The sequence below is a fragment of the Haliotis asinina genome, chromosome 16, assembly GCF_037392515.1.
Source record: "Haliotis asinina isolate JCU_RB_2024 chromosome 16, JCU_Hal_asi_v2, whole genome shotgun sequence".
Lineage (NCBI taxonomy): Eukaryota > Metazoa > Mollusca > Gastropoda > Lepetellida > Haliotidae > Haliotis > Haliotis asinina.
In genome coordinates this window covers 24562478-24584615 of record NC_090295.1, presented here as the reverse complement: position 1 = coordinate 24584615, position 22138 = coordinate 24562478, and the positions used below count along the sequence as shown (strand labels likewise).

The 22138-nt window shown below is 38.8% G+C and overlaps 1 protein-coding gene across 2 annotated transcripts in view; it reads left to right on the top strand.

Moving 5' to 3' along the window:
* Positions 1-12112: 12112 nt before the first annotated feature.
* Positions 12113-22138, top strand: part of LOC137268642 (small cardioactive peptides-like) — a 33794-nt gene continuing 23768 nt past the window's right edge. The window contains exon 1 of one of the 2 annotated variants that reach the window (XM_067803218.1): positions 12113-12281. In XM_067803218.1, coding sequence (XP_067659319.1) covers positions 12213-12281 — 69 coding nt within the window. In that variant the 5' untranslated portion in view covers positions 12113-12212. The remainder of the gene's footprint in view (positions 12282-22138) is intronic. The other variant, XM_067803217.1, reaches the window with a different exon arrangement.

Genomic DNA, 22138 nt, shown 5'->3' with positions numbered 1-22138 from the left:
ATACATATACAAACTGTCGAACTTGTAAACTCAAGCTGTCACATATAGACATATCAAGGTCACATATATAGACACAAGCTGTCACACTTATAAACACCAGCTGCCACATACAAACTGTCATACATATACACACCAACTGCCACGCGTATAAACAACAAGATGCCACATATGCACACATTAAGGTCACATGTACGCATATCAGCTGTCCAACGTATAAACTCAAGCTGTCACATACATATCCACCAGGTGTCATATAGATACACACCAAGTGACACATATATACTTACAAACTGTCGCACATATACACACCAACTGCCACACTTATAAACAACATAAACATTAGCTTCCATATATACATATAAACTGTCACACATATACACACCCGCTGTCACACTATAATGTCACATATACACACATCACGTTTCAAGCTTACAAACACAAGCTGTCATTTGCATACACACACAAAAAAAGTTAATAAGCTGGCGAGCAAAAGAAAGTAGACAGGTGTAATTGTTGCTGCAATCCAAAATTTGCGTTCTAACTGATAAAACTATAGAAGCACACAGATTGTATAGAACGCAACAACCATATTTCATTTGCCAAAATGCAAACTAAAACACTTGTAAGTGTTTAGTACGATTTTTTAGCAAAATTATGATTGTTGTCCTGTCCACGAGCAATTTTCGTACACGGGGTATCAAACTTGTTCGTCGTGAAGACTGACCAATCACTTGACAGCATTGTAGGAACCATCTGCAATGGGCATCACTACGTCACTGTTTACTGTTACAATATAGTTTTAATGATAAACACTATATTGCAGTGTGCGTCTATATACATTTTCCATCTCACCAAAAGGTTTTGATGTTTTCATCTTATTGAGAGAAACACAACCTGTGTACTTTCTGTTGCTCTTCATTTTATATACACAACAAGTGTCACTCAAGTGTCATGAAACACCATTTGTTACATATTTGACACCACTTTTCACATATATTCACACCGATGGTTGAATACACCAACCGTTACATATAAACACACCAGTTGACATCTATATGTACTAATAGCCACCTATATACAAAACAACTGTCACATATACATGTATACACACACCCGTGTTCACACACATCAGAGGCTGTGGTGTACCCTTGTGGTTAAAGCGTTCGCTCGTCACGCCAAAGACCCGGGTTCGATTCTCCACAAAGGTACAATGCGTGGAGCCCATTTGTGGTGTGGAATATTGCTAAACGTGGCGCAAACCACTCATTCACTCACTCATACACATCAGCTGTGTCCTATATGTATATTGGACTTCAACCTTGTGAAACTGAACTCCCAGTGGTGTGTCAGTGCGATAGTATTGAACAAGATGTTAAACCCCGTTTGGAGTTCGAATTTCAGTTTCGCACTGATTATACATTCTTTGGTTCATTAGCATCATAAATATTCTTTAATCGAAGTGGCAAACGTGCATCACTATGGGTTTTCTCCCCCTCGTAGGTGACATTCTTATAACGGAGGGATTTATAAGAGGTGGAAAACCAAGATCGTGTATATCTAACTGCTAGATTCCACAGTCCGATATTAAATGCGCAGTATTCTGTATTTTTCATGCGGTACAAGCCTCAGGCAAAGGAACCAAGATTTTTGTCTATTTCGATGATTGTCGAGAATACAGTGTAATGTCATGATAACATTAGCATGGCAATCGTCGAGAGGGCATAATACAGCAATGATAATAATAACCAGTAAATTGAATCGCATGAATCATGGATGTTTATGCTCGATGCAACCTCTTCCATTTAAGTCAATTACACAGCAGCCAGCATCTCTCTTTCAAAATCATTTTCATTGTTTTCAAACCAATTACTATCCGTTAAGATCACCTCATTAGAGTCTATGCATACAATTAGGCTAATGAATCAACTTACAAACAAATGAGCAGTTATTAAATTTTGTTATATCATTTATAGATAATATTAGTAGTGTACCAAACAGCATTCGTTTAGACGTTGTCCAGTAGCTAGGATGAACGTTCTCGGCCTGTATTATGGCGTCTCTCTGGTGGATATAATACAAAGCTGAGAGTGAGCGACACCCCCAGGGAAAGTCGAATTAGAACCATTTTGCAGAAGATGTAGCATCTCGACTCCGACTTTGATTCACAATCTGTAATCAAGTTAACCGCATGGGACATAACGTTTTATTGGCTTCACGTTCACCGCGAGACTTACACTTTTCTGCCCCCGGATATGGGGTCCTCCCACTCTTACAGTTACCGGACTTTGCATTTGTGTGATATATTCCCGACGGCCCATTTTAAGACTTAAAAGATTTGTTTCAAGTTGGTGTCAGATTTACTGTTGTCTGCGATAACTTTCTTTGTAGTCAAACTTTTCGAATTCTTTTTCTTAACGCATGTTAAAGATACGACGTCAAAACTGTTTGGCGTTATAACTACTGAAGTACCCATCAAGAAGAGATAATTAAATTTAGGGATCAGTTTGGGGTGGAGTGTGTGAGCGTGTGTGTGTGTGTGGGGGGGTGGGGGTGGGGGATTTGATTATTGTGCATATGGGGAGAGAGAGAGAGAGAGAGAGAGAGAGAGAGAGAGAGAGAGTAGGGGGTATATGGCGAACTGTTGTTGCTAAGTATCGGGACTGATGTCAGCTCAACGGGAACTGTACTCCATCGGAAGGCGATAGCTGACATGGGGTCACTTTCTACTCTTCATCTTACAAGCGGATAATTTCATCTAAAATAAGTGACAGCATTGTCCATTTGCCGTTCTGGTGTTATTGATAATGATGAATTAAGTAAATATTCACAGTAATACACACAGTAATAAAATATTCATAGAAACTGACTTTTACCATGCATTGTAACATGCTAATCTCGAAACAAAGAAAGATCGAAGAAAAAGATAGCGTTCGGATGCAATGATATATTAATCGTCAACTGACGAAATGGATTTCAAGTTCAGGTTTAACGACAGTGTGGACTTGTGTGGATTGTGTGGATTAATGACAATATATTCTGTCCTAATGATATGTCTCCTAGCCATCGGTTGCGTTCAATTTCAGACAGACCTGACAGAAAGTATTGCAATGAGTGATCATGATAGTAGCCAGTAATATTCCAGTTATATGGCGGCTGTCTGTAAATACTCGAGTCTGGACACCAGAAATGGGCTTCACACTTTGTACCCATGTAAGGGAGCGAACGAAGGTGTTCAGCTTGACGAGCGGACGCTTTAACCACAAGGCCATCCCGCCGCCTCTTGATTGTACCATTCTCCTCCCACAGAGGCTCCTTGTTATACCCCCTACTTGTTATATCTTCGTATTAGAGTGTGAGTGTTCAGGATTCATGACTGGTTGCAATCAGATTTAGTTGTGCAATCAGCGTTTAAAAAAATGATCATTCGTAAGGCCTTTATAATTCCCTTGTGCTTTGGGAAAACTAGAACCTCTTCAACAGCGCGATGCGCAATGTTTCATCTAGACGGAACTCAGTCATGTAATGGCCTGTGCAATGGCGTCTCCATAACTCGCCTTGACAACAGGCAAACTAGCCATTAGATTCTTGTGTGTCACATCAACACAAGTCCCTGGCAGATGAGGGATATTTGTGTCGCCATATTTACTTCTGTTAGTCAAATTGGATCTAAGTCGATGTAACACGTGTTCTGAATGGACAGACAAAAGGGAGCTAATTCGTGTTGCGATTTTTGCCGCTAGGGGATTTTATGAGAACCGGGAACCTACGAGGTCCGTAGGAAGATATGACAAGTAACCTCTGAGGGAAGAGAACGGAATGGCACCTCAACAGTTGTGATATGTCAACAGTTGTGATATGTCAAGGCCAGAGCAGATCGGCCATTGTTCAACATAAGGACGAGTTGACAACTGGACGGTTAAAGTCATTCCCATTTTCATACACTCTTTTGAACTATTGTAACTGCTGTTACATAGATCTAAATAATTATGCAAAAGATAATATTGTTTCAGATACCTATTTCCAGCCAAGACAGGTTGACCAATGCATAGGATTGTCAGGTCATCCATAGTGAGTGAGTGAGTGAGTGAGTGAGTGAGTGTGTTTATACGCAGCTTCTAGCAATATTCCAGCAACATCACGACGGGAGAAACCAAACGTGGGCTTCACACATTGTACTTGTGTGAGAAATCGAACCTGGGCCTTCGGCGTGAAGAGCGAACGCTTTAACCATAGGGCTACCCCACCGCCCCAGATCATCGATAAACCTGAAGGTAGGTTAAAATGTTTGCTGCAATGCCCTTGGATGGATTTTGGTGATCTATGAATAAGGACATAGCTCAAGAACGAGTGATGCACAGGCGAAAGCTTCGGAGCTGCCCTGGTTTAATATCTTATTCCAATAGGAAGTCCAGTATTTCACACATTGTTTACCCAGTAAATTTCGGGGGGCATTTGCTTATACACGTATTACTTCGAACATAAATAATAATACTGATACTAACAGGATTAAATCCAGATAGGGTCCGTGCAGGAGGGAAGAGTACTAGAAGTCCCCATGGTCCCCAGGATGGTGATCTGACTTCATTTGTCCGAACAGATGAAATAAACCCTTGTATGTGGAGGTGACGAATTCATTTATAGCAACCGTTTGTCCGTTTACATACTGTACGCGAGATTGATCATCATGCATTGGAACTGAGTCACACATTTACACTATACTGCTATTAGACTTATTATAACAATGATTCCGTTTCTTTAAAAATTACGGAGCTGTTACCATCTACGATGTGCAACATACAACATCGGTGTTTTTGTGTTGGTGAGGTTTGTTTCAAGCATACCGAAGATTATATTATTAGAGTTCATTAAGGTTGGCATAATGGGCATTGATTCTTAAATAAAAACTGACTGTCATTACATTTTCCAAACCCTTGGGGAAACAACTGTTTTGACATCTTTGAGAGCAAGCCGTTCAATTCTCCAGGTGTGATTGACGGCGGTAGGGGGTCACAAACATCAGAATTCACATCACATGCTTGCTGGTTCCGTATCACGAGTTACGCAAAGTCCGGGCTCTTGATGACAATTTGCCATCTCATATTAAACCTTGTCGGCAATGCTCGGGTTGTATTTACTCGATCGATTATTGGTGGTACTGAGCAATTAGGCGCGCGCTCTATCTCTGTAATTATGTAGCATCGACTTAATCTTGTGCCCAGGTTTATTCAGCCACAAGTTATTTTTCAAGCCCACCTGCCATAATCACCTTTCAGGTTAACTTGATGATAAGTAATTCAAACCATTTTCGAGTTGCTTTAAATCTCCTGAAAATGAACGAAATGGTTTAGTATGGTGAATCCAGCCCTTTAAATGGGTAAGGGAGTTTGGTTTTACGTCGCTTTTACCAACATTCCAGCAATATCACGTCGGATTCTGTATAATTATGTGCAAAATGTGCGGAAAAAGTTGATTTAGGGTTTTATCATGCCTCTATATGCTTGATAGTGAACGTCGTCTAATCTTTTTCAGAAAAGATATACATTCAAAATATTACAAAATATGGCTTGAAAAATCGTCTTGAGACACAGACCTACTCGCGCTTATGTTTGTTTGTATGTCTCTATAATTCTGTGTTTTCTTCGTAATTCAACCATGTTTGTGAATTTTGCCACGTCCGACGTTCTAAATTCATCTCCTGCTTGGTGTCGGTTTTACATTGTATCAGTGCCTTTTCACAGCCTGATGTGGCACCAGCGTGGCCTTATGAATGATCGGTTGGATGTGGAAGGAAAGATTCCAAAAGGAAACCTGAAAATTAAGAAATAGTGAGACGCCTATGTGAATTATCTTAAAATATAAGCATTCCACTACAGAATCCTGCATGTTATACTTCAACAGAGGGTACATCTGTTTATAATCATACCGTTAATTCGTACACTTGAGGGGGTAGTGGGTTTTATGTTGCATTACAATCCTTGGCAATGTAAAAGAAGGGAAAATGAAACATTGATCTGATTTCTTTGATAGACAATCAGCACATTTACTGACCTACTATCGGTGGAAATAATACACAATCTCTGCACAAAAGGGTAAGATTTCATGATGTAAACTATTTCCACAAATACCGTTACGATCAGGATACATCTAATGAGTATTATGTCAACGGATTTCATCAAACCGAATCAAATTTTGAGAGAAAAAAAATGGTTAAGTATTCGAATCGCAATTGTTAAAGAAACATTACCAAATCAATCGGTCAACCGATTAAATATAATGCAGGTGTTTGCAAAGATCTTCGTGAAAAAGAGAAATATTTTTTTCTGCCAAGTCGATTGTAACAGCATGAACTAGTAAAGTAATAAGGTGTTCGCCCCGCACAAGTGCAAACATTTGCATTTTCTCACTAGATGGGAAATTCAAATGCCAGATGGAAGAAAGGGAAGGTATGAACCCCCTCTATCGCGTGGACGAACAAATAGACACCGATTGAAGAATGACCTCGCGGCGGTAAGGACGTCATGTTTAATGGTCGAAGTAGAAATTAACTGATGAAGTATCAAATATTAGCGAAAGGATGAACATTTACTCAAGGGCTCTACGAAAGGTGGACCGATGTTTCCGAAAGAAAGCATTTCCTGTGTAAATGGACGTACCGAAGGTGACCTAATGATATTAAATGTAATTAATCTTAAAGGGATAACCATTCTTTATCAAATGTTGATACCAAACTGTAATTGTTTGTTTTGAAATGATTTTTAAAAGCAGTGACAATAGTCAATGTAACGGTGACCTTTCATTTATCAGCTGGTATGAGCCATACTCCCATTCTGATAAAAGATTAAAAACGCAGCAATCCCTGCAATGTGTTGTTTGTAACTGGCACTTCTTTACACTTTACATTGCTTTATTAGTAAATGCAGTTAATTTTAAACAGGCAATACATAAATTGAATGAGTCAACATTTCCTGTTATGTTGCCAAAAAATGGCCTTTGAGAGTTGTTTACGAAGAGGCTGCTTTAAGTGGCATAGTCTTGCAAGGAAGGGTTTTCAAATCATCCATTTTTCAAATGCGTCGTGAAGACCGTAATTTCTATATCCATCACCACTTCAACTGAAGTGAACGTTAGCATTACGTATCGTGTTAATGTAAGCCCAAGAGGTACTGTTTACTGTATTTTGAAAACACAGACCACCCACTGGAACGAATTGGTAAAGCATTAGGAATATCTGATGTTTAATTCTATCAGGAGAAAAATCCCAATTCTTCAAACATTCACTAGTCATAATCTTTCTCAAGAACAAAGAACCGGTTCGGCTTTTCACAAAAGCTCTTTTGAAAACATCACGCTAACTCAATTTAAGTTTTACGACAGCGAGTTGATGTCAATGGTGACGTTCAAATCTGATATCCAATCATCCCTGGAACAGCGTTCGTCTGATTTGCCGAGACAAACAGCACATAAAGCTGTTACGCTGACCTGGGATCAAAACAAATCCGTCTGTCAAACGGGCTTAAAACGCACCTTACATTCTCTGCATATTGAAGAAAGGAACAGTCGGATTTCTTAATTGAATCAAGAACAATGTTTGAACATAATGTCACAAATTCGATTCCCTAAAGAGAAGCATTGTCCTAATGTGTGATAGATAGAGTCATTTTTGCCGGAACTCTTGCCATTACTCACGAGAATGTACTTTTGGGCGTAATGCTACGGTCAGTTAAACTTGATCACTTAAGTGACAAGCGCCTCCTTCAATTAACAATTGTTGGGGGCGGGGGGCTGGTGGTTCTGGTGAATACGTTCGCCCGTCAGGCACGGGATCGATTCCAGCTACAACGTGCAGAGCCCATTCCTTTGGCTAAAAAGTGCGTAAAAACCAACTCACTCACCAACTCACTCAGCTCTAACACTAAAACATATGACTATTTCGTAGGTGAAAGTTTGAGCTTGTTTGATATCAAAACATCTGATGTCCTATCGAAAAAGTGCGTTAAGGATAGCATGTGCACATAGGTTCCTCTGTGACGAAAAACCACATGAAGACGTATGTATAGTCAATGGTTACCTAAATCTTGAGATAGTAATTCAAACTCTTTGTACACGAATTATAGCATGAGCACATACCTGGCCATGCTGGGATAAGAGTGTGGTCAACTTAATAAGTTGAAACAATGGACTTTCAACCATGAGCAGTGCATCCGATGGTTAGAGGGAATCAAACATGCATTTGTTTCTGTGTGCACACCCCTCTTAAATAAAACATATACCCAAAGTAAAGTGGATATACACATACCTCTGAAGTAAACCGTATATGCACTTACTTCTTATGCAAAACATACACACACACACCTCTTACGATAAAAGGGATATACACAAGATTCTCAAGTTAAACAGATATACACATCCTTATCAAATTAGGCAATTATACACATCCTTATCACATTAAACGGATATACACATCATTCTCAAATTAAACAGGTATGCAATGATCTCTTACGTAAAATGGACATACACATTCCTCTTAGGTAGAACGGATATACACATCATTCTCAAATTAAACAGGTATGCAATGATCTCTTACGTAAAATGGACATACACATTCCTCTTAAGTAGAACGGATATACACATCATTCTCAAATTAAACAGGTATGCAATCTCTTACGTAAAATGGACATACACATTCCTCTTAAGTAGAACGGATATACACATCATTCTCAAATTAAACAGGTATGCAATGATCTCTTACGTAAAATGGACATACACATTCCTCTTAAGTAGAACGGATATACACATCATTCTCAAATTAAACAGGTATGCAATGATCTCTTACGTAAAATGGACATACACATTCCTCTTAGGTAGAACGGATATACACATCATTCTCAAGTAAAACATATATAAACATCCTTCTCAAGTTAAACAGTTATATATCCGTCCTTTATAAACATTACTTATCTTATGGTGAAATACGAAATACAGGCAATACAGCTTGGATGTTGCAACGGTTCACAGACAGACTCCACCAAACCCATCCTAGTGAATCAGCTTTGACTTATGAATGCATATTTCAGGGCCATATTTGAGGAAGTGAACATAACCGTTTTATCTGTGGAAGAATGCGTGGTAAAGAAACTACAAACTTGATACAATCAGCAAAGCATTGACTTGACTGCGTTAAATCCAAGTGTCAGTACGTTTCCCCATGGTCACCCAGAGCATGTAAAACACATGCAATTGAACGAGTGAGTGAAAACGTTGGGCCAAACGCAGCTTTTAGCATTATTATCAAAGTTATCTATATAGACAGTAAATGGCAACAGCCCTCATATACCTGTACAAGTAAACCTCAGTCCTAATACACACTGATTGACTGAGCATGGTTTTACACCGCTTTTAGCAATATTTACACAATAACACCAGACACAAGCTTCACGCATTGTATCCATCGAACACGGGCCTTTGGCGTGAGGAGCGGACGCTTTAACCACTAGGCTGCCCAACCGCCCCTATACCTCAGAAATCCTTACACGCTACACAACCACAGTAATCTGTATAAACTACAAAACCACAATAATCTGCATTTACAACAAAACCACAATAACCTGCATATACTACACAACCACAATAATCTGCAAATACTACACAGCCACAATATCTGCATTTACCACACAACCACAATCATTTGTATACACTGCACAACCACATTAATCCGCATGTAGTAAACAATCACAATAATCTGCATATACTATACAACCACAATATCTGTATACACTGCACAACCACATTAATCTGTATAATACTACTACACAACCACAATAATCTGTATACACTACACAGTCTGAATTACCCTAATACACGACCTAACCTCAGCCATATCACCTCATCGATCATATCCATTTGCACACACTGTATCACAATCATCCATTGAGACGACATTAAATTTTCAACATTCTTACATGCTGATCCTAAATTATTAAAGCATTCTCAGTCTATGTTACTGTTTTTCACATAGAAACACTTATCCATTTCCAGAATAAAATATATCTGCTGAAAGTTGACGCGATTGTACTACCAGTCAGCCATTGTGTGGAACATCAGTTTGACCACTGATGTGACGAATGTACATATATCGTCCAGTCTGCCATGATATCTTTTGAAGGTTAAGCTAAAACCTTGAACGCTATAATCCTTATCAGCAGCAGTTCAAAGAATTTCTTTGAAACAAAGCTATGATGCACACAACATGCAGACAGCGTAGGCTTTGAGTGCCGGCATTATGCTTGTAGTAAAAGGACAGTGGACTATTTGAAAGTTGAAGTCATCCCCGTCGCATATGATCTTAGTGATAGTAACTTTGTATCGTTTTTTTCAAAACCTTAATATAAAACGATGAGGCGGATTCAAAGGTCTATCCTATGTCTAGTTTAGGTTGGTAAATTGGTGGAAGGGAATTCTGTTCCTGTTCTTATAATAAACGTTTACAAGAATCTTTTGACAAAGTGTGACTTCATGATCAGTACTAAAATTCAGAAACAGCGACGCTTATCTGTCTTCACGTTATTCTTCTATACTTCACACCAAGTCCTCATAAAAACCATGTTTAAAACCACACCCTGCGATCCACGTAATCTTTTCACCAAGCTACCTAACATTGTGGCAGTGTTTATACAGACGATGGTGTTACAATTGATTCGTTGTTCTCATCCATTTGTACTGATTAAATGATATCGATACATCGAAGGGGAATATGATCCGTATTTGTTAAATAAGTCTCACCATATTGTTTGCAGATGGTTGATAAAACGGATGTATGACGCGATGCACATGACAGACGCATATAAATTATCAGCGGTGATTCGCGTTACGAGATACGACTTCTTTCATTAAAGCGATTTATATTCAGTTGTCAGCAAGCTTAATCAAGCTTGGACTATCTAATGACAGGAACTCCAGAGTTAACGAAATGGTTGTGCGATATTTATGTTTATTCATTTAATTCAATATTAATTGTCCAACCTCTGTTTGAGCATGATTAAAACAAACCATCACATAGTGAAATCGTTTAGAAGCCACACACTTCTTTCCGGATAGAAACGCGATTGAGTGGTGCCCTAAAATAAATTATTTACTGTGATAAATAGTAAAATTCACTTCATTTGTCCAATGTTTATTGGTTGCAAGTATTGGCCTATTCATACACCAGTCCTATGGAAATTGATAGTGAAAATAGGCTCCAAGGGTATTCGGCTACAATGAAATGCATCAATTTCAATTACGTTAAATTCCCGTGAGAGTTGTTTCTTTTCCACCTTTCCATTCCCGAGTGTAGCGACCAGGGTTACCTGTTGATGATAACACTCCCCCATGTCACCTTACTAATTCCTGAAATGAAAACGGATGTTGAATAACAATGTCCCATCACAAACGTTCCCATCTCTCATGGTGGATGTTTTTGCCAAGCTTAGAAACTTTTTAAGGCCTCGGACAGTAGCTGATTCTTTGAGAATGACGGACAATACGAATATAATAGTTTCTATTGAACTTTCGTGGACTATTTCCATACGGCACTGAACCAATTTAATCGGCTCTTGCTCTATAATAGACCACCCATTGTCCATTCTCGGAGAATTCACATAAGCAAATAAGCATCGGGGCTGGGAGTCCATGTGGAATTGGTGTTTTATAGAAGCGACCGTGTTGGAAGATGATACTTTTCATTGTAATGGAGCAATACTCCTATGGGTGATACCCATTCTCTTAACGCCAGTACAGCATCGATTCTTTTACCGCTGTTGACGATATACTCTTTGTGAAGAATAGACCACCGTAGGTGTATCAATAATATAAAACACAACAGCTGGCTGAAATCACGGAATATTGAAACAAACCATCCCGCTCATGAAAAAGATCTGTGACAACCCGGGAACAATTAACTGACAACCAAATCCTTGATTTCAACGGCTGGAGCGCAACCATCGATTCTGGGATACTCCACCGTAGGTATTCCCCTCCGCGCTGATTGGTCGGTCTGGAGTGATGTTGCCACGGAAACCAACGCCTCATGGGGAGGTTATTGGCAAGTGGGGTGGGCCGCAGGGTTGGGGGTGGCGTTGTAGTATATTTGGCACGACTGTCTCTACCTCGATCATTTCAGTTGCAAGTGTGACTTCCAGGACGTGTAGAAAGAAACCACAGCCAGTTGTACCAGTATGGAAGCCTCTGCTATTAGACTTAGTATTGGCTTGGCGGTCATCCTTGTTGTTGGATCGGAGGCAATGGTGAGCATTGAAACTGGTTTCAACTTTTTGAATGAACTTTTTATTTGTAGACCTTCACCTGTTGTTCATAATTGTAAGAAATTTCAAATATATAAGATGACAGTGCTAGTTTTGATAAAACGCAAAAATATCACTTATGAGTTAAGTGTTGAAAATGCTGTTTCCGATTGGTTAAATCTGTTTGTTCAGCTTCTGTTTTAACTCAGATGTGTACTGATATGAGGAGGTAGTCGAGTTCACATTTGTCGTAATGTCTCAGTTGGCATCACATATATCATAGTAGTATAGTGTTTACTCCTTAGCGGTCTGAACTGAGCATGTGCACATACATTTGAACTCGTCTCATTCCGACTCTAATGTACTTTAGAACGTGGGTTTTGTAAATTCGTGTAGACCAGCCGCAATGTGTGGCCCCATATGCCAAATGCAACTTATTAAGATGATGTCACTTTTGTTAACATAATCTAACTACAAAACCGTTTTATTTGATGTGGTCGACCCAACACTGAAGTCTAGGTCGTTTCAACCAATCCAAAACTACGGAAATATATGAACTATATTCAGACAACTCACATGTATTCCTTCTGCATTTGCCAATGTTTACCTTATACCGGGATTGTTTACATGTTCTGTTAACATGGGCAAAAAAGGGAAAATAATCTGCTTCTCTTAAACTACCTGAAAATATAATGGCGCACGTCCTAATGTGGTCTGTAATCATGATTACATTTTGCTGTCTGAACTCATGTCGCGTTGAAGCGTTGAGGGGACCTTCCTGGAAACTCCTAGATCAACCATTCTGGCATTTAAACGCCAAACTTCCACATTCATTTCGCAATTATAAAAGTGATTAAGCCCCATGTAAATGTTTAAATGAACAATAATTCTTTTCCTGAACATATTCGATAACATTCACGGTGACGTTTCAAATCTTTCGTGATTTCCAAAACTGTGAACTTATTATACCGCGTCCGCGTCCCGACCTCTAGTTCTAAAAAGAATATGACAAAGAAGAACAAAGAAAAACATGCATAGACACATGTAGTCTCTTTACTCAAGTATTACAAGTTTCGGGACATGAAACGTGAAGGTTTTATATAATAAAGGTTTCAAAGTTGCAATTTATCCAAAGTATAAAAAATCAATATTTAGTTTTTTATCTTAATTTCTCCGTCAATGATTCTATTGAAGAATATGACCGAGCAGAAATAGAATGGTAATTATCGAATACAAAAATGTCGACCTCAAGACTGAGAAGTACTTGGATAACCCACCTGGTTTGAAAGATGTCATTACTGAAGGCTTGACAAAATATGTTATTGATGTGACTACGCAGCACGAGATTTCTTTGAGTAATTTAATGAGCATATCAAGTTTCAAAATAACTGGAGTTTGCGTCAGGAAAAAACAACAAGTGCTTGCTTTTGACCTTAATAATGATTACATTAATAGCCGTTGCTTAATATCCACAGGAAAAATCATGACATTATCAGATCTGTTGTTACAGCGGTTTAAGGGATGAGGAAGGATGTATTTTGTATTTTAAAGAAGCGGCTCACGCTTGTACAACACGTGTACAGCATCGAATGCATCAGTGTCTCTAACACTGAACACGCGAACTGCAACCATGATGGCTTGTACAATATTTACTTAATGATATCCAACCAAACAAATTAAGCGAAACCAAATCTACATTCACGTTCCGGGATCCGCTGACATAACGCCCAAGCTATTGCGTGCGTGTGATCGATGATCTTAGTACAATATACTTGTCTTGAATGGCTTTAGATCAAGAAAACTAAAGTAACAAAGGCAAGCGTTATTTTATTGCAAATGCTTAGTTGCGTGTACAGCAAAGAGCATTAAACTTGGGCAAATCACTGTGACTATGTGTCCAAGTCTACCGAGCGGTGAATGGGTACGTCGTAAGGATGGGAAAGCCACATCAACTCGGTGCGCCTAGTAGCAGCTCCCCGTGGAGTTGAGATTGATAATACAATATGCCGTTGAGACTGACATCCAGTAATCAGGGAAAAACAAAGCGCCTTTGAGCCGCTGAGCTGAATATCGGCGCAACACATATCCATGCAACTAGTGCTTGCTCAATGCGCTGGTATCCCCACACATGCAAGACATGTTGGAGACTGAATGCATTTCATTCACTCAGGCACTATCAACACGTTACATGGTGTGGGTGTGATTCGGCACAGAATATTTTCCCATAGATAATTTCGCTATGACATTGGTTGCAGTTGATTCTTATAGTAAAACTTTTTCAACTCATCTCTTTATGAACATGTCTCGTGTCATTTACTCATCCCTCCGTTTATCAAGCAGTACGAGGGTACTCGATAGGAACTTGTGCAACATCTCTCACTAATAACCGTCTCACACATTACATACGCAACATTAGTCAAACACCAAACTTCAGATCAAGCCCATGGCCATGACAGTTCTTAAAGCACACACCTTGTCGAAAAAAATCCCTCTCCTTTATTGAAAACAATTGAAAATGGAAAAAAAACAGTGCCATGTTATTAGATAAGCTGCCACACTGCATCGACTTTAAAATTTGAGGACGTCAAACTGGAAAATAACGCCTTTGTAAAGTGTTAGAAATGTTCCTGTAAACTGTTAGTGTAAATTATATTTTACTGTTAGAAGCTAACCTGGAACAATAAAGAGTAATGCGATTTCCGGTTGACATCTCTAAATCTAATTGTAGCAGTAGTGTGGCTACCTCAAAAGAAGAACTTCCTGCAATATAGATAAAAAGATACTGGTTTGTCGTGACAGGGTGGAATTAACCTTTTAATGTATGACGCGTTTTTCAAGAGTGAAAATCTTGGGTGATTAATTCAACGAACGTGAATGTCGTACTCTGATAATAACATCAACAGCAATACAATATCACCCGTGAATGATATTAACCTGAAATTCTCGACTTCATCCAACAAAGCTTCAGCCTAACCAAACTCATTCGTAAGGCAATACTGCAGTGAGAGACGGAATCAGACTATGATCACGAGCAAATACTGTTAGCTACACTTTCAATCGCGTATCCTTGGAAGATGAAGACGAATGGCGCAGTACCAATAAAACAGAGTTCAGGAAATTATGAAATAGAAAGCAATGTGTCGAAACAAAGAATCCCAATGACGCTGGGTCAAAATGTAGACGAATCAGATGTCGAAATGTAAAATTAACCCCAAGACACATCAACTTGAAAGGCCCATCTCCTTCCTATTTGCAAGACATCACTTGTCTAAACTCATTGAATAAAAGGAGTTGTGTCTCTTCATGCTTCAGCTCGTCGCCAAGAAACAAAGTACATCCGTTGGACGCCTACAGTTGCCTAAGGCGCACTGTTTTTGTCTATTCCAAAACAAGCCGTTTGTTTCCCAAACATTGACTGCTGTTTTCGCTTATTAGAAATTACAATCAATATGAAGGAAGAATGGCACATGAGGGATCATTAGCTTGCACATTGTAAGGATGCTCAATGCTTTGTCTCACTTCTATTGTACACAGAAATGGCTAAAGTAGGTTAGATATTGTCTACACGCTCTTCCGGCATAGTCATAACGTTCTGTCACGCTTGGTGTTTCCTAACCTGTTTTTTTTTATTATTCGCGAGGAGGATGACGTTACGCTAGTAAGCAAGTTTCCTTGAAGTAGTCACAAGATGCTTGTTTTCCTACTTCCACTGTTTTCATAGCTTTGTTAATATTATCTTGAAAAAAATAACCCCTCTTATAACTTGATCCCTGTAAACGCTGCCAACATACTTCTCTTCCCTGCCAGAAAACATAGCATCTATGACATATTGACCTGTAAACCAATAAACCACTCATACAAAAATAATGAAACAGTTTGACTTGACAGTTTAAGTAAAACCACTCTTTGAGATATCGATTTCCATAACGAGGACAGATCTTTGAATATAATGTTCAGTTACTTTCTAATTACTAACATAACATTATACTCTGCTTCATCATTAGTTTGTTGCTTAAAAAATCTTAAATTACTCTGGAATTTTACCTTAATGCGATAGGTTTTGGTGCCGTTTTTGTTGGAATAACCTCTTTCTATCTCTTCCATGTTCTTGGAAAACACAAACTTAATAGCACAAAGGTAAATTGTTTATGTGCAAGAGCATCTTCTACACTATCTGGTATTTTCGAATTATGAATCAATCAACCTGATGGATTCAGTATGTTTTTTCGCCACTGTCAGCAATATTCCATGCTGGAAGACATTAGCAAGCGCTTCAAACATCGCACCTGGAACAGAACCCGGCGTGACGAGTGAACACTTGAACCACTAGCCTAACCATGATCATAAGATCATTTTCATATTACAGACCAGCTTCAAAACCAAAAGGACATTTCCCTTGTAAAGAGAAGATAAGCCATTTATTATAGCTTCTGAAATATCCAAATCCTTTGCCGGTTGATTAGTAAAAGGAGAGCAATGGCTGATTGAACCCTGATGATTAGGTACCGTGGTCGTCATTTAGGCATACGGCTGCAAATGAAATACTGGTGGTAGCACCGAGACTTTGGCTCCGTAGGTTACAGCAGATACATTATATCAACGATAGAGACCCTTAACGATCCGGATTTGAATTGATCCTCAGTTGCCTTTGCTTGTTGTAAAAGGCAACTAACGGGATCGGGTGGCCAGGCTCGCTGCAGCGGCTATTTGAAATTGTGACAGCGTTTGGACACATGCAGGCCCAATATTTCAGTAAATGAAACGACGATACTAACACGAATAATGATGATGATGATGATGATGATGGTGTCGGGTTGGTCTACATTGTAAGACACCCATAAAGTTCCGGGTTAGAATCGATCTTCACCTATCCATGCTTGTCGAAGAGGCGCCTAACTGGATCGGGTTATCGGGTGGACACATGTCATCGTATCCCAGTTGTGCATAACGATGGACATGCTGTTGATCACCGATTTGTCTGGTCCAGACCATTTATTTATTTACAGACTATTCAAAGACCGCCTCCATAGAGCTGGAATATCGCTGAGTGTTTCGTAAAACTAAACTCACGCACTCACTCCGACTTAAAAGCGTCTCTAGCGAAAGAGTTCAACAGCAGTAGACCATTTCTATTAAGCTGTTCACTCTGCGCTGTTTCGGTAATGTCATGTCGTATCTGCACAAAAGCGTGTTTAATACTTAGGGATGAGCATGAGGAAATAATTGGTTTGGAATCCTTCCGAATCCTCGCCTCCAGGAATTAATCCATTAAGGAAATACATGTTCACTGACAGACATTTTGTTTCAGAATTTTATAAAGCACCTCGACCCAAACGGGATTAGGCCTTGTCACTTACCATAAAAAGGTCCATGTTGTGTAAATTCTCTTTGAGGATGCCACGTCCAGCAAACCTGTCCTAACACAGATCATTCTGTCGGTTGCAAGGCAGGAAATCGTTACAGCAGTGTATATAGCGCCTATCAGTTATGCTACATTTATGTGAAAATGTTCCCGCTTGAGGTAAAGCCCATAACCACAGTTAGTTTATGATCGCTGTTGTGGTATTCCTCATCTTCAGGAAGGTAAGGATATATCTGTGTGCTTTCGTTACCGTTCAGGTGGCTATCGGTTGACGTTGGAAGAACGTGATGTTTCCATGGCCGTTTGGACAGATTATTGTTACAGGGGTTAGTTTTGTTTCATGCGCAGGAGGAGAAAAATGAAGTGTGGAGATAGACGTAATATTATTTAAGTGTTGATCAGTATTTGCTGATAATGACTGAGGAAGCGAGTGAGTGATCGAGTTGGGTTTATCGGTATTCCAAAGATAGAAGAAATGCAAATCTCACGAGCTTGGCGTATAGTGTTAAAAAACCACGGAACATAATTAAGGCCAACCATAATTTGGTGATGATGATTAAACAAATTTATAAAACATTATGTTAAATCTGTGTTTTGGAACAATGGACAAATGTGAGATATTACCCAGAACAGGTCGCAAATCATCATCAGTTTCGTCAGCTGCGATATTTATACGTGTAAAATAGTTTATTCATAAGTCACACCCTACCATCGATATCAGTGAGTTAAACAATAATTAGTATTATCTTTCCCAATACTTAGAGTTATGGAAACGTGCGTATAAACACATCAGTCGCGTCTGACGTTTCATTTCCGGGTACCCACAATACAACTTTGTAACCTAAGAGCATATTCAGTTCAATGCGTCGAGAAAATCGGCTTCAAGTATCCCCGTGACTAGCGATCTTACAATTATTCATTGTCACGTTCGCATGTGGATTTAAGCGAAAGAGTGAGTGAGTGAGTTTGGTTTTACGCCGCTTTTAGCAATCTTGCAAAAGTATCACGTTTTAGGATTATTTGGATATACAGAAAAGCATATAGTTGCATATTTACACATGGTTGTATAATATGGAAATATGAAGTCAACGTCTCAATCTGTTGAGGACATTAAAGGTATTTATACGTATTACGGTGAATACCCTATTTACGGTCATGCTGCGCCAGAAATAGCACCCCAGAAATTCCCACCACTCGGTACCATGTTGGGTCCTAATTACATATATTCCACTCACCATCAACCAACAGCAGGGAGGTCCACTGTGACGTCACTGTTTCTATTTGGATCCAGATTGTGTTGGAAAAGCCTTCCTTCCTAATACACACACTGTGACGTGATCAACTGACCTACAAAATTTCGCAATCAAGTTTACCATGAAGAGTTGTATAAATAACGGCAGATATACCAATTCTAAGTAGCAGAAAAACAGTGAGGCTGGACAGGAATAGAGGAACCACGATGAAGGTCACACTAATTTCTTCATTCCCTTGATAATTAAGCATGGATCCTTCACAGAGCTGAACAGTGTATACGAGCATTTCCTTAATGGTGATCAAGAAACATGGGAATTTTCTAATAGATCCTGAAATCTTTCCCGTGGTGCTTGTCACTGTCTAATGGAGATGAGTGAAAATAGTCTGTGTTCTTATTGTTGAGACAGTATTTAGGTGACATGATGAGGAAACATTGTACTTTAGGCAAGGCCTTTGAAGTGAAGTAAACAAACTTCAAATAATCTGACGGTGCCTCACATATGCGATTAAAACGCTTCAGATAACCATTTGTAAGAATCAGCCTCACAAAGGGTATTGTGCTCGAAACCAACGGGACCTAGTAATTGGTTAATTGCTTCTAATTTATTCCCTTGCACGTATGGCGAGAACTATTTAAAGGACATAAACACCCCCATCGTTTATTGTAAAAGAGGCTTGGAGGGTTTATTTCAGCTGTTCGTGGCCGAGAATTGACTTTTGGAATCTCCACCACGTTGTGACTAATTGCAATACACCGGTGTTTTTGTTAATCGAAACTTTGGAATTAACCTATCTGATACACAATTGGCTCGGTGCCCCACGACGAGGTGGCTAAAATGGTTGTATTTCTTGACTTTGGGTGTATTTCTTTACTTTAAACTGTTCAACCCTGCTGACCGAATTTCAGTTAAAGATCGTGAAAATAAACCGGCTTTGATTTCATGCGAGTTTTTGTCACTTCTAAGGCACCCCTTCTTCTAAAATGACTCAACGACTCCACGGTCGATTGCAAGGCACTGTTGATACATTGAAACATTCCGTTATGAATGTCTATACGGTTCGTGATGAGCATCATTCTGTTTGTGGTTACTACATTTCTGAAAATGTTTTGATATAAATTTAATGCGTTACTCCCATTTCCGATGTCAAAGCTTTTGTCGCGTTCAGATGGAATTCATTTACGGCATTAAATATGAAACAGATACAGCGACAATCCAATAACGATGTGATAGAACCTTTGAAGGAACATGCGACGATTGCATAAAGGTTGCTGAGCTGATCTTTCAAACAGAAAGGGTGTCAAGAGACTATTTTTATTTATCTCGCTGGGTTCACCAACGACCGTGAGTGTTGTTAATGTTAAAGGCTAGTGCTTTTTAAACTTATACTCTTGTTTAGATTTCCTTTCAATAAAGCCGGAGAAGTAGTATCGATTGAATATATTCTCAGGGGCCATGCCTGTGACACTTCATTTAATGTTCTTGTTTATCATATGCTTTGAAATATGAAAACTAACAGGGATCAAATGATTCTAAAACCAAATATACTCTTTGCAGCCACTGGCATTTATAACATGTAACAACATCACAATGTTGTGGCGTCTCTTTCTGTTTAATGACGTCTTAAAGCAGTTTATGACGTCATCACATCAACGACTTCAGAACCCACTTCATTATGTGACTAAGGTTATAAGTAATTTTTAATGTCGGTTATAATTAACAAATTGAATGCGCCGACAACATACTTGGCTACCTACGAAAGAGATCTTTCAATTCACAGCTATGAACATTGAGACGCATTATGTATCTACCATAAACAAATGAACTATAATTCATGGTATCATACAGGTTTTTCTATGTTTTGCAATGCTAATCAAACCTGCTCTTAATCCCTAACTTTAATTTTCTTCCAGAAAATATGTAAATGTCGATCTACTGTCCAAATTTGTAAAGAAATTCACAATAATCTCCTATCGCGGTAACTAAAGATGAAGATGTCTCATTGAATTCTGTTGATATTAGATATTGGCAATATTAAAGAACGCTAATAACGATCTCATGGATTTAATTAATACGTTTAGTAAGTCCAGATTCGTATGACAAAACGCGGTTATAACGATGTACTGTTTGTTGTCCATTTAATGTACATTATATATCAACGTACCGTGAAGTTCCTTCTGACACAAATTAGCATCGCAATATACTGTAGAATGACGATGATATATTGTGATAAAACAACTTGGATGTATAATTTGAGATTTATCAATATTCCCTAAATACTTTGTTTTGTCGGTAATTGTGACGTCATCGGCAACGTCATCCACATAGACCTCTAATCACAACGAAAGTTTGTTGTCTGGTTTTATTGTTCGCCCTTTATTACATATACGCCTATATTCGCCGTTATTTGGATGACAGATACAATCTAACCATAGCGTCTTTCTATATCAAATCTTTTAACACACGTCGATATAAGGTTAAAGCTCCTCTGCAAACATTACAGTTTTTATTTGTATAGGAATTAGTTGATATCAAAAGGAACGCAAAAAGGTTCCCCATATGTCAAACTTCCAAAGAAAGCAACCAGGCATATTAGTAATCTTTTTATAAATTTCCACAGGACACTTTTTGTTTTCAGAAAATGAAAACAAGGAACAATGCACTCTGGTACGTTTGTTTTGTAGTCCCACCACAAGGAAACCTATTTGATGTGCAAGTACATTCATGTACGACTGCAGTTGAAAGGAATCTTTTACGTCAGATGATGTGATGATTGGACTCAATGATGAAACACAAAATTGACAACTTTATGAATAACAACTTCTTTATTACGAGAGTGTGAGAATGATGAAACGCACTGGATATATTTTTATGTTTGATAATATCATAGATCAAAACAGAAAACAGTGATGAAACGATTGTGATCATATATCCCTGTTGTTAGATTATGTTGCAGAGGATGCCAGGTCACAATGATCAAATGTTTGAGACACGTTTTCATGCCTGATCGTATTGGGACATCATTTGAGAAAAAAAGATTGAACACGTGTGTTCTGTTCTATTCAATTTCGTTCACATGGGAAACGGTATAGCGTGTACTGTGAAACATTCTGATCACGTTGAAGGACACCATTATGCGTGTGTGACCATCATGTTTTAAGAGCGGTGGGTAGCCTTGTGGTCAGAGCGTTCACTTTTCAAGTCGAAAATCCGGGTTTGATTCCCCATATAGGAACAAGCCAGAA